The sequence below is a fragment of the Mytilus californianus genome, unplaced genomic scaffold, assembly GCF_021869535.1.
Source record: "Mytilus californianus isolate M0D057914Y unplaced genomic scaffold, xbMytCali1.0.p SCAF_4, whole genome shotgun sequence".
NCBI lineage: Eukaryota > Metazoa > Mollusca > Bivalvia > Mytilida > Mytilidae > Mytilus > Mytilus californianus.
The window spans coordinates 111,129,271-111,141,840 of NW_026262690.1; the positions used below are offsets into that span (position 1 = coordinate 111,129,271).

At 33.5% G+C, this 12,570-nt stretch overlaps 1 protein-coding gene across 1 annotated transcript; it reads right to left on the reverse strand.

Moving 5' to 3' along the window:
- Window positions 1-9,779: 9,779 nt before the first annotated feature.
- On the reverse strand, window positions 9,780-11,656 carry LOC127737185 (ankyrin repeat domain-containing protein 50-like). The gene has a single exon (XM_052247717.1). It carries the CDS (start codon window positions 11,607-11,609, stop codon window positions 9,780-9,782), a length of 1,830 nt encoding a protein of 609 aa, XP_052103677.1. The 5' UTR covers window positions 11,610-11,656.
- Window positions 11,657-12,570: the final 914 nt, after the last annotated feature.

Consider the following 12,570-nt stretch of genomic DNA (forward strand, 5'->3'; position numbering starts at 1 on the left):
CGAATTAGACTTATCAAGATTTTTTCATAAATAAGGTAATTGATCAGTAAAAAAAAATTAAACTAGTATCCTATTTTACTGATGTTTCAAGTCAAATCGTTTTTTTATGTTATTCCCTCTTTGTGTCCTATTTTGGTGAATTAATTTTGTATTCTTAAACTAACATGGTGAAGGCGATTTAATCGCAATGCAACCCAGCTGTTTAAATCAAGAATCGAAATATTGCCTTGCAATGACCATAATGGCACAACCTTTTTAAAATGATAAAGGCGGCATATCTGAATTTTCTACAAATTTTCTTATTGAAGTCTTTAAATCTGTTTATCGTATCAGTATCGGTGCCAGATTCAGAAAAAGAATAGGTTACACACTCCCCTTTGATTGGAAAGTATGTAATTTCAACATAAATCGTCTATAAAAAATTTCGCGCTATTATTCCGGAATTAGGCCAACCTTTCAGATATCCTGTATATGTTTTATTATTTTTCAATGTAACTGTAGTATGACGCTTAGTATATGAAACATCTTCAGGTAAGGGGAAGGTTGGGTGCCCGCAAACATGTTTTACTCTGCCATATTCTGCCATATTCTGTATGTACCCGTCAGGAGCCTGTAATTCAGTAGTTGTTTATGTTGCTGCATATCATATTTGATTTTTTTTCATGTACTGCGTTGTAAATAAAGAAGGCAGTTATTTTGTTTTGTCATGGCAGAACCTTTTGCAGCACCCTGTAATGTTAGGGTTTTGCTCATTGTTGAAGGCCGTACAGTAACCTATGGTTGTTTACTTCCACGTTATTTGGTAACTATTGGAGAGTTGTCTCATTGGCAATGATACCAAATCTTCTTATTTATCTATTTGTAAATCTTGTACTTCAATAACAAAAATAAAAGATGATTGGTCTAGTTGTTCTGAGCATGTTTGCCAGGCAGGTCCTTTCTATCTATTTTCAAGATGTTGGACAATTACTTACATTTTACACACTGAATATTTTGGCCATGGTGGCAAATGTTGGGGATTTGAAGGAACAAAAGAAACAAAAATGCAAAGTTCTGCCAATACAAATTCAAAGTATTTAAAATAAACACTGTTAACACACATATATGATTTACCATTATGTAATCTTGATAGTATAATGCAAATGTTGAAACTACAATGACAATACTTAAACATGTAAATTATGCAAAACATCAAAAGTCAATGAATTATGACTGAATGTGCAGAGCCAAATAACTTACTTTGAAATGAAAACTGCATACCAAATACCACAAGAGTGCACATTCTGAAATGTCTCGCCTGTTTGACTAACCATTGTTTTCATGTTGAAAGTCTTAAAGATAAAGATTTTACTACAAGTATCACTTAAACTAACAATTTTTAAAGATCCATTGCAATGAGGTTAAGGTCAGAGAAATCATATCAGACAAACATTTTACCTTATAATTATCCCGTACACCAAACAGAGTTGACCTATTGCTTATGGTAATTGAATAACAGACTACAGCACAAAAACTTAACATAAAAATGGACCATAAAAATGATGTCAAAGTCAGATTATACCTGTCGGACAGACATTCACACCTAATAAACATTCCATACACCAAATACAAGTGGCGGGAGTAAAAACAGGGACTCATTTTAACGGTTTTCGTCTAAGGCGACAAATATTTCGGCTCGACAAAAATATTTTATTATCCTCATTGCCAGCTTGCGACTGTAAAATATTTTGCAGTTGAATCCTATTTCTACCCGTTCCCCTGCGATTTAAACAAAAACTGTTCCACGAGAAAACATATTCAAGGGTCAATTACTAATCTAATTTAATGAATAATACGGACAAATTTACAAAAAAATAAAACTGTCTGTCAAAATGGTTCAACATTATGATCAGTATCTGAGAAAAATCAAGGTTTAATAGTACACCAAAACCTTAACTCCAAAAAGGCAGATTGCTCCTTGACATTTAAATGACATTAACTATGTTTACAAACATGTCATTCCATTTTATTGATTCGAATGGTTCTTAAACTTAGTTTGCGTTAGCATAATCAGAAATTTTGCAAACAATGAAATATTTACAAAAATTTGATTTTTTCGGATCGTGAAAGATCGCGTACCGCATTTTTGAAGATCGTGAAAAGGATTGTGAAAGATCTGATGCTACGAAAACATTCAAATCATTCTTTTATTATAGGTGTAATACCACCAAATCATAGTACGTCACATCCGGTTGATTACGAAAAAGGGTCGAAAAAAAATATTCCTTTGAATTTGACAGTTGTAGGAAATTAATCCTTCATTTTATTGCAGTAAAAAATTTCTGTGTCATAAACATATGTCTTGGGTGTTTCAAAGCACCATTATTTCTTTATTTTGTGTTTCTATAGAATATTTTAGAAACTTGAGAATACATGGTTACTAAAGCTTGTACACAGGTAAAAAGAGGTGACAATTTGATTGGTTAACTATCAGTGACGGTTATTTTCTTACATGCAATGAAATGTTATGTGAAATTTTATCTATAGTACTGGACAGGACAAAACTTTACCCATGCCAAGTATTTCTTTATTTGAAACAAAGATAATTTCTGGACAATTTTTTGAAAAGTGCAAATTTAACAAAGACTCATAGGGGAAAATCAATGGTGGTATTACACCTAATATGGAAAGCTGCCCTTGTGAGTACTCTCATTTGTTAAAATTTCATGCTATTTAAGTGAAATATTACAAAAATGAAATATTCTGAGTGGATCGAGTCTCAAAAACATATTTTATGAGAAAATTGCCTTGAAATAGGACTTTACCATGAAAATTAGTAGACAGAGCAAGCCATATTCAGTGTTTTGGGGAGCTTTTTCTGACTTTTTCTCCTTAGTTCATATATTCTACTATAATAGAAAACTTTTTCCTAAGTAATACTTCAATAAATATATAGTTATAAGTAAATGAAAATATTTTTAAAGCAGTAACAACAAATTATTCACTAAAAGAGAAGCTTTTTATGTCCCTCTTTAGAATGCGGTGTAAATTCAAGTCTTACGTAAGGACTTATTGAGACCTCCTTGGAGTCAGTAAACTTTTATACGGATAGTTCATTCATCTTGAATACTTCAATTCAAAAAGTTGAAATTTTTAGGAAATGAGAGGTATAAATGGACCAAAAGAGACCTTATAATGAAGACAAAGAGGTCAATTAGTGGTATTTGTCATCCTCAAGTCATCTTTTATATCACATTCAACTGTTTGTAGGCATATGAGATAAATATACGATCATTTATTGGTCCACACTATATTCTTTCATGATGCGGCTTGATTGGGATTTTTGGAAGAAATTTTGCTCGAATCGCTGTAGATGTCGTCTTACATTATACTAGATTTTTCACAAACTATTGAACTGGTTATGACAAAACTTGACAGTAATGCTTAAAATAGCCAGTATTTCAATGGAAAAAAGTCACATTCAGTTTATTCAACTTATTTTTTATGATAATTTATTTTTGTAATTGGTATAGCAAATACTGGATTTGCACGACTCATTCCGGTTCTCTTTTGTTGGTGAATAGGGCTATAATCGTTAACAACCTTCACACAACAACAATAAAAAAGCGTACACATGCATATTTTTCCATGGTGGATGCATTAAGCATTACAGATATGTATATACACAACTTTTATGGTAGATTTACTGTATACCACCATCTTGGGTTGTACAATAGCAGTACACAATTGGTCTAGTTTTTTGCCTAAATCTGCAAATTTTGAGACAGATTTGCAATTTATGTGTACGACTGTTAATTTGTTTAATGAAAAATAAGTGATTTATTGCATTATCCAAAATGTTTAAACAAATACCAATATTTGTGATTTAAGAATCAATTTTTCAGATATTAAAGGGGAGATAACTTTTATGGTATTTTTTTTTATACTAGAATGGTAGTGACATTTTCATCTTTACTTGCAGCAAGCAAACAAGTTTGGTGACATCATTTTTTCTTTTTATTTTCTTAAATGTTTGTTCATGTTGTTATAAAACCTATCTTCTCATATTTTATTTCAAAATTCTATCTCAAAGATTTCTTTTAATTCACAAAAATGATTTTTCATGGACAATCTATGCAAATTTGGGCAATTTTGCACGTCTTGTAGCTTGAAAAATAGCTCAGTGACCCATACTTTTTGTCATATTTCTATAAAAGCATAGTAAAATCTTTATTTTGACAAAGTATAAGAAAATTCTATCTGAGGAAATATATACCGATGATACACCTTAAGGAAAAGTGTTGAATTAAAAAAAAGTGAAATAAATGATAGCATTAATGTTCGTTTTCATTGAAATAATTAAACGCTTCAACAAGTTGCAAGTATATCAAATACACAAAATAAATGTGGTGAAATTTCTTAAAAATTTGAAATGGGTTAAAATATTTGTATTAATTTTCAATTGAAGATTTCTTGCTATTGCGTTTTACTGTGATATTGTACAATACTGTGCTATTGCGCAATACTGTGATATTGTGCAATATTGTGCTACTGTGCAATACTGTGCTATTGCGCAATACTGTGCAATAGAAGATTTCTTGCTATTGCGCAATACTGTGCTATTGCACATTACTGTGCAATTGAAGATTTCTTGCTATTGCGCAATTGGATATTTCTTGCTATTGTGCAATACTGTGCAATTGGATATTTCTTGCTATTGCACAATACTGTGCATTTGAAGATTTCTTGCTATTGCGCAATACTGTGCAGTTGAAACTTTTTTGTTATTGCGCAATACTGTGCAATTGAAGAGTTCTTGCTATTGCGCAATTCTATGCAATTAAAGATTTCTTGCACAATACTTAATATAATAATTTACGCATCCTGTTTGGTGTGTATCTCCTGTCATATCAGTATTTTTTGCTTTTATATATAAATCAGAAAGAATTAAAGTAAAAAATTGTACTTGATCTTAGTTTTGTAGTAATAAGTATTGTGTATAGGTTTCATGTTTGGTTGGGGCAAGTTACAGAACGGAAACTAAAAATTTTCCAATTTTTCGATTTATAAAGAGGCATAACTCAATAATGGTTAAAGTGACACTATCCAAATTCAACTTGATCTGTGTTTTATCAGTGGAAGGCAAAATTAAACATTGCATTGTATAAAGCATTGATTGTAGTTGATTCAACTATAATCATGGACAAAGGAAGATAACTCCAATTTAAAAATTACTTGAACAATGACATCATTGATATATTTAGAAAAAAAATGAAACATTTAGCAATTTTTCCATTTGTAAAGGGAAATAACTCTAGAACAGTAAAAGTGACGCCAATTCAAATTGATCTGTGTATTGTGGTAATAAGCATTGTGTATAAGTTTCATAACATTTGGTTGAGGCAAACTTAAGTTAGAGAACGGATATGAAAAGTTTTGCTATTTTTCCACTTATAAAGGAGCATAACTCTAGAACGGTTAAAGTGACGCCACTAAAATTCAAACTTGATCTGTGTTTTGTGGTAATAAGCATTGTGTATAAGTTTGATAACATTTAGTTGAGGCAAATTTTAGTTAGAGAACGGAAACCAATTTTGGGACGTTCGGACAGACGAACAAGGGTAAAACTTAATGCCCCCTCCGCTTCGGCGGGGACATAATTATGAAAAAAAAAAAATCCATCTCAAAAACTTTTTTTTGAACCCCCTTTGGAGTAATTACCCCCAAACTCAATCCCAGCCTTCCTTTTGAGGTATGGTATCTTGCAGTAGAATTTCAGAGAGATCCATACACTTAAACACAAGTTATTGTCTGGAAACATGCTTGTTTTTGGTCAATTTTTGGCACCTAATTCCTGAACGTTTTGGGCAATTACCCCCAAACTCAATCCCAGCCTTCCCTTTGTGATGTGGAACCTTGTGGTACAATCAGAGAGATCCATACACTTACACACAAGTTATTGTCCGGAAACTACAAAAATGCTTGTTTTTGGCCCCTAATTCCTAAACTGTAGGTACCATAACCCCCAAAATCAATCCCAACCTTCCTTTTGTGGTATTGAAACTTCTGGTAAAATTTAATTTAATTCACTTAAACTAAAGTTATTGTCCGGAAACCAAATGTGTCTTCGGACGACGCCGACGCAGACAACGACGACATCATAGATTATCCGACGTAAATAAATTTTTGCGGTCGTATAAAAACAAAATGAACGGGTTCAAGGACAAAAATACTTTTATTTTGCTGTACTGACACACCAAAGATTCAGTTTCAAATATATCATTATATCATTTAGATATATTGATGATGTTCTTTCCATTAACAATCCAAACTTTTCTGATTAGGTTCCATTAATATATCCCCCTAGAACTAGATATTAAAGAAACAACAGACACGGCTTCTTCCGCCTCATTTTTAGACTTATACCTCGAATTCGAAATACGCGGTCATCTCAGTATCAGAATCTATGACAAACGAGACGATTTTAATTTAGAAATTAACAATTTCCCCCACCTCAGTAGCAATATACCAACTTCACCTGCATATGGGATATATATTTCTCAACTGATTCGATATGCAAGAGCCTGCAGCTGCTACTCAGACTTTGTAAAACGTCACCAGTGTCTGAGTAGAAAATTGATGAACCAGGGGTATGTCAAAGACGTCTCGTCCTTTTTCTAAAAAAAGTTCATCGGAAGATACTAAGACATTGTTGATAAATATTCCGTTTTAACTTCACAAATAATACACGATGGTCTTGGAGTATAGATTCTGGGTACTGAGGTTGTTTATCATCTTGATAACGTGTTAAAGTACTCTTTTATTTGTCTTCATGAATATTACTTTTACTGTTTAGTCTATGTTTGGGGCTATCCATTTGACGTGGCTCTGTACTTATACATACCGTCATTGTGTAATAGTGCTATGGTAAATTTTTGTATTCTTGTCTTTCATTTTTGGTAAGGTACTTTGTCTATATGCCTTTTAGTGTTTCTTTGTTACATATTTGTTTGTTTTTATAGTGATTAAGATTATAACACAATGTTGACTGCTGTACCTCTATTTTTGACATTTTTACATATTATGTTTGTTTGTTTTGTTCACACATCGTTGTCAATATAATGGAATTGTATGCGACTGTCATACAAGTGAGAGGTTTAGCTAGCTATCAAACCAGGTTTAATCCACCATTTTCTACATAAGAAAATGCCTGTACCAAGTCAGGAATATGACCGTTGTTATCCATTCGTTTGATGTGTTTGAGCCTTTGATTTTGCCATTTGATTACAGACTTTCTGTTTTGAATTTTCCTCGGAGTTCGGTATTTTTGTTGTTCTACTTTTTGGAATGTGACCATTATAAGTACAAAACGTGTTTTTTTAATGAATCCCAAAGACTTGTGTTGCGCCTTTTGTGTTTTCTCATAAAGTACTACATATTTTCTTTTATCTTATTGCACAATATAATTGAGAAAGTTGCATCGTTTTGACAGACATACTTTTTTCCCGGATTTGTTCCGCACTTTGAAAATAAAGCGGATTTTTCACAGATTTTGAAGTAGAATTACAATCAAATACATTCACGATCCGATACCAGATACTCATTACATGGGCCTGCCGGTTTCCACATTTGTAAAAAAAAATAATCTCACTTTGTACCCCAAAAATTTAACCACATCTTTGCAAATGTTTCAGCTTCGATATAAGCCATAATCTGTATCCAGGTTTACGATAAGGACAGAGAAATGGAAGAAAAGACTACCATTTTTGCCAACCTGAAATGAATTGGGCATATTGACCCAATGCTAATGCAACTGCATAGCATAATTCTGTAAATGGTTCATCTGAAACTGACCTTATAACAAACTTTATCATCTAAACTATGCAAAGGTTTCAAAGTCAACAGAACATGACTGAGGGAGAGGGGACCACAATATCCCCATGAAAATGAGATGTGCCAATGCAAATACAACTGAATATCAAATATCATTAACCTTCCACTAGTGTTTCTCCTTTAACCGATCCCATTACTCCCTAATAGATTGTTGAAGCAGCTGGACTCGCAAGAAGCAGCACGCCTAATTCTATTTTTTTCGCCTAATTCTAAATTTTTTTCCAACTTCCAGGAGACGAGACAAAAAGCAGGAAATTAATCAAAAAATCTGACAGTCAGGTCAACTGAATATTACAAATTTGCAGACTAAATATAGATAATTCTAAGGTGAGACAATTCAAAATTTATACTTGCCACGTAAGGTTGTTTTTTCTTTTACAAAACTGTTTGCATGATAGACACATTTCATATCAAGTCTAGTGTCCGTAAAACATACAAGATGAATGCCATCACAGAGAACATCCAATGGTGCAGAGCTTCTAGCTATAAATAAATAAAGAAATTGAAATTGTTAGGTTTGGAATTAAATTTCTGTTTTGTCTGATGAATAGACCAAATTTGATATACTGTGATTAACTTAAATTTCAAGGCTTTCAACATTTTAGTCTTAGAAACATGATTGGGTTTTAGTTATTATTGGCTCTGAACTAGCTTATAGTAGCTGCGAGTTCTCTTAGATCTGTACTTTGTGTTTCTGTTAGTCATGTTTGTGATTTGTATAAATCTGATGAGTTAAGCCCTTTTCAACTGATTTTTATAGTCTTATGTTGTGCTGTTACTCTATCCCAAGTTAGGGGTGGGTGGGACCGGATTCCCCAATCATGTTTATCCTGCCATATTCTGTATTTGCCTGTCCCAATGCAATAGCCCGTAATTCAGTGATTGTCGTTTGTTGCTATATATCATCTTTGTTTTTTTGTTTATTGTTTTGTATAGAAATCAGGCCTTTACATTTGTTATTTTTGGCCTTTTAGAGCTTGCTATGCAGAATGGGTTTTGCTCACTGTTGCAAGCCACACGGTGACCTGTAGTTGCTTAATGTTTTTTTGGTCATTTGGTGGAGAGTTTTCTCATAAGCAATTATTCAACATCTTCTAATTTTTACATTTAATTCAATAATTGTCATAAAAAATCATGAGATATTTTGATGTGTGTATCCTTGTTTATATAATTGGGGTATAGAATGATTGTATAAAGATGTCATATCTGTTCTATAGGGTTCGTTTCAACTTGACCTTATTTGCATTGATCATTGATGTTATGTTGAGGTGGTACAATCATTCTATACCCCAAATATAGTTTACTAAAAGTATATATCTGAGAAGCAGCCTTATTAATGAGGAAACTTCAATGCTGTTAAATGAAACATATATGGTTTACCTTTACAAATTGTGACTTGGATGGAGAGTTGTCTCATTGGCAGTCATACCACATCTTCATATATCTATGTCCACCTTATAATCATTCCATGAAAATGATATCAATGTCATAGGAAATTTACTTCGACATACAGACAGGTACACTATCTTTCAATATACCAAATAGCATGACTATGGTGACCTTTTACAGATACACTGTATATATAGTATCTACAAATGTTTTAATTTGTAATTTTCATGATTTTGACAGGTAGTTATATAGTTACAAGAAGTAATCATTGAATAAAATTTTTCTATTGGCATTGCTTTCGAAATCTCAGCAAATTACCAATGACTGAAAGTTTTACATCCAGATTTCAGACTTCTGACAAGAAACCAGATTTACATTTTTGCTTGATTCATAATGTATATAGTGTGTTTAAAAAACGTTTTCATTTTTAACCCCCCCCCCCCCCCCCCCCCCCCCCCCAAAAAAAAATCAATCATCTGGATTAAGTCGCTTTCAGAAGAATTTAACATTCAACATTTCTAACCCTTACCGTCCTTTTCTGTATAATCATTTTCACCAGCCATTATTGCAGGTGACTGACTCCACTTATCACATGGACTAAAGTCTGCTTCCCTGTTTACTAACATCTTTACTATTTCTTTATGATCCTGTTGTGAAGCTATCTTTACAGGCGACTGACCGTCTTCATCACATATATTGCAGTCTGCTCCTCTGTCTAACAACATCCTTACTATATCTGTATGACCATATTCACAAGCCTTCATTAAAGGTGATTGACCATCTTCATCACATTTATTGTTGTCTGCTCCTCTGTCTAACAACATCCTTACTATTTCTGTATGACCAAGTTCACAAGCCTTCATAAAAGGTGATTTACCATGATCGTTGCATTTATTATAGTCTGCTCTTCTGTCTAACAACATCCTTACTATTTCTGTATGACCAAATTTACAAGCCTTCAATAGAGGTGACTGACCGTCCCTATCACATATATTATAGTCTGCTCCTCTGTCTAACAACATCTTTACTATTTTAGTATGACCAAATTTACAAGCCGTCGATAGAGATGACTGACCGTCCCTATCACATATATTACAGTCTGCTCCTTTGTTTAACAACATCTTTACTATTTCTGTATGACCATGCTTACAAGCTATCAATACAGGTAGCTGATCCAATCTGTCAAATAAACCAAAGGTTTCTCCTAGGTCTAACATCATCTCTTCTTTTGCTTTATAATCCAATTCACCACCTTCGTTTACAGGTGACTGATCCCCCCTGTAAAATTTATTATAGTCTGCTCCTCTGTCTAATAACATCTTTACTATTTCAGTATGACCATGTTGACAAGCTATCAAAACAGGTGACTGATCCCTTCTTCCAAATATATGATAGCTTGCTTTTCGGTCTAACATAATCTTAACTATTTTAGTATAACCAAACTTTCTACCTTTGTTTATAGGTGATTGATCCCTCCTGCGAAAAGCATCATAGTCTGCTCCGTTGTCTAACAGCATCTTTACTATTTCTGTATGACCAAGTTCACAAGCCTTCATAACAGGTGATTTACCTTGATTGTCACATTTATTACAGTCTGATCTTCTGTCTAACAACATCTTTATTATTTCTGTATGACCAAGTTCACAAGCCTTCATAATAGGTGACTGACCCCTTTTATCACATTTATTGTAGTCTGCTCCTCTGTCTAATAACATATTCACTATTTCTATATATCCATGTTGACAAGCTATTAATACAGGTGACTGGCCGTCACTGTCGCATTTATTATAGTCTGCTCCTCTGTCTAACAACATCTTTACTATTTCTGTATGACCAAGTTCACAAGCCTTCATTACAGGTGACTGACCCCTCTTATCACATTTATTGTAGTCTGCTCCTATGTCTAATAACATCATCACTATTTCTGTAAGGGCATGTTGACAAGCTATTAATACAGGTGACTGGCCGTCACTGTCGCATTTATTATAGTCTGCTCCTCTGTCTAACAACATCTTTACTATTTCTGTATGACTATTTTCAAAAGCCTTCAATACAGGTGACTGACCCTTCCTATCACATATATTACAGTCTGCTCCTCTGTCTAACAACATCTTTACTATTTCTGTATGACCAAGTTCACAAGCCTTCATTACAGGTGACTGACTCCTCTTATCACATTTATTGTAGTCTGCTCCTATGTCTAATAACATCATCACTATTTCTGTAAGGGCATGTTGACAAGCTATTAATACAGGTGACTGGCCGTCATCGTCGCATTTATCATAGTCTGCTCCTCTGTCTAATAACATCTTTATTATTTCTAAATGACCATGTTCACAAGCCTTCATTAAAGGTGAATCACCCCAACTGTCACATCCATTATAGTCAGCGCCGTTGTCTTACAACATCTTAACCATTTCTGTATGACCACGATTAGAAGCTTTTATTACAGGTGACTGACCCCACCTGTCAAATTTATTATAGTCGGCTCCTCTGTCTAAAAACATCTTTATAATTTCTGTGCGACAATGTTCAAAAGCAATTATACCAGGTGACTGACCCTTCCAATCACATTTATTATAGTCTGCTCCTTTGTCTAACAACATCTTTACTATTTCTGTATGACCATGTTTGCACCCAATCAATACCGGTGACTGGTCATCATGTGTGCACCTGTTTACATCAACACCTTGAATACAACACCACTCAACCAAAGAAACATCTCCTATATAGCAACAATGTAACAAAACAGAATCATAGGTACCATCATCGCCTTCACCCATAAGTGCCAGCTCTCTCTGGTAAGATATATCAAGGGTATTAAGATGGGAAAGAAATGTCAGTCTAAACTGTGGTATCTTCATATTGATGTTACTAAATACATCCTGTAATTTTCCCTTTGACCAGTCATCAATCATTCTCTTTATGTACATCTCGTGATAATCAGGAGGTATAACAGTAATAAACTGATCCATCTCATCCTTTCTTTCTAATAGAAATCTTTCCTTTATTAAACCACTGTCCGCATTCCTTATCAAGCAATGGAGTGTATTCTTTCCATAGTAGAAGGCTAGGAAGTCAAATATTTGATCAGGTTTAATCTTATACACATTTTGTTCTTCCTTAATGTAAGTATCTTTAAGTGAGTGAAGTTCATTGATTAAAAAAAGCCTAGATGTTCCCCTGTCTAATTCACATGCCGCACATGTGTTTTCAATGATAAATCTGTTTTTTTCATCAGTTTCATCTGTCAACATTTCTTCTGTCAACTTGTTGTTAAACATGACACATAAAGCCAAAGCACAATAT

Coding starts and splice junctions, on each gene's coding strand:
- LOC127737185 (XM_052247717.1), bottom strand. CDS start 11,609: ATGAAGGCTTGTGAACATGGTCATTTAGAAATAATAAAGATGTTATTA.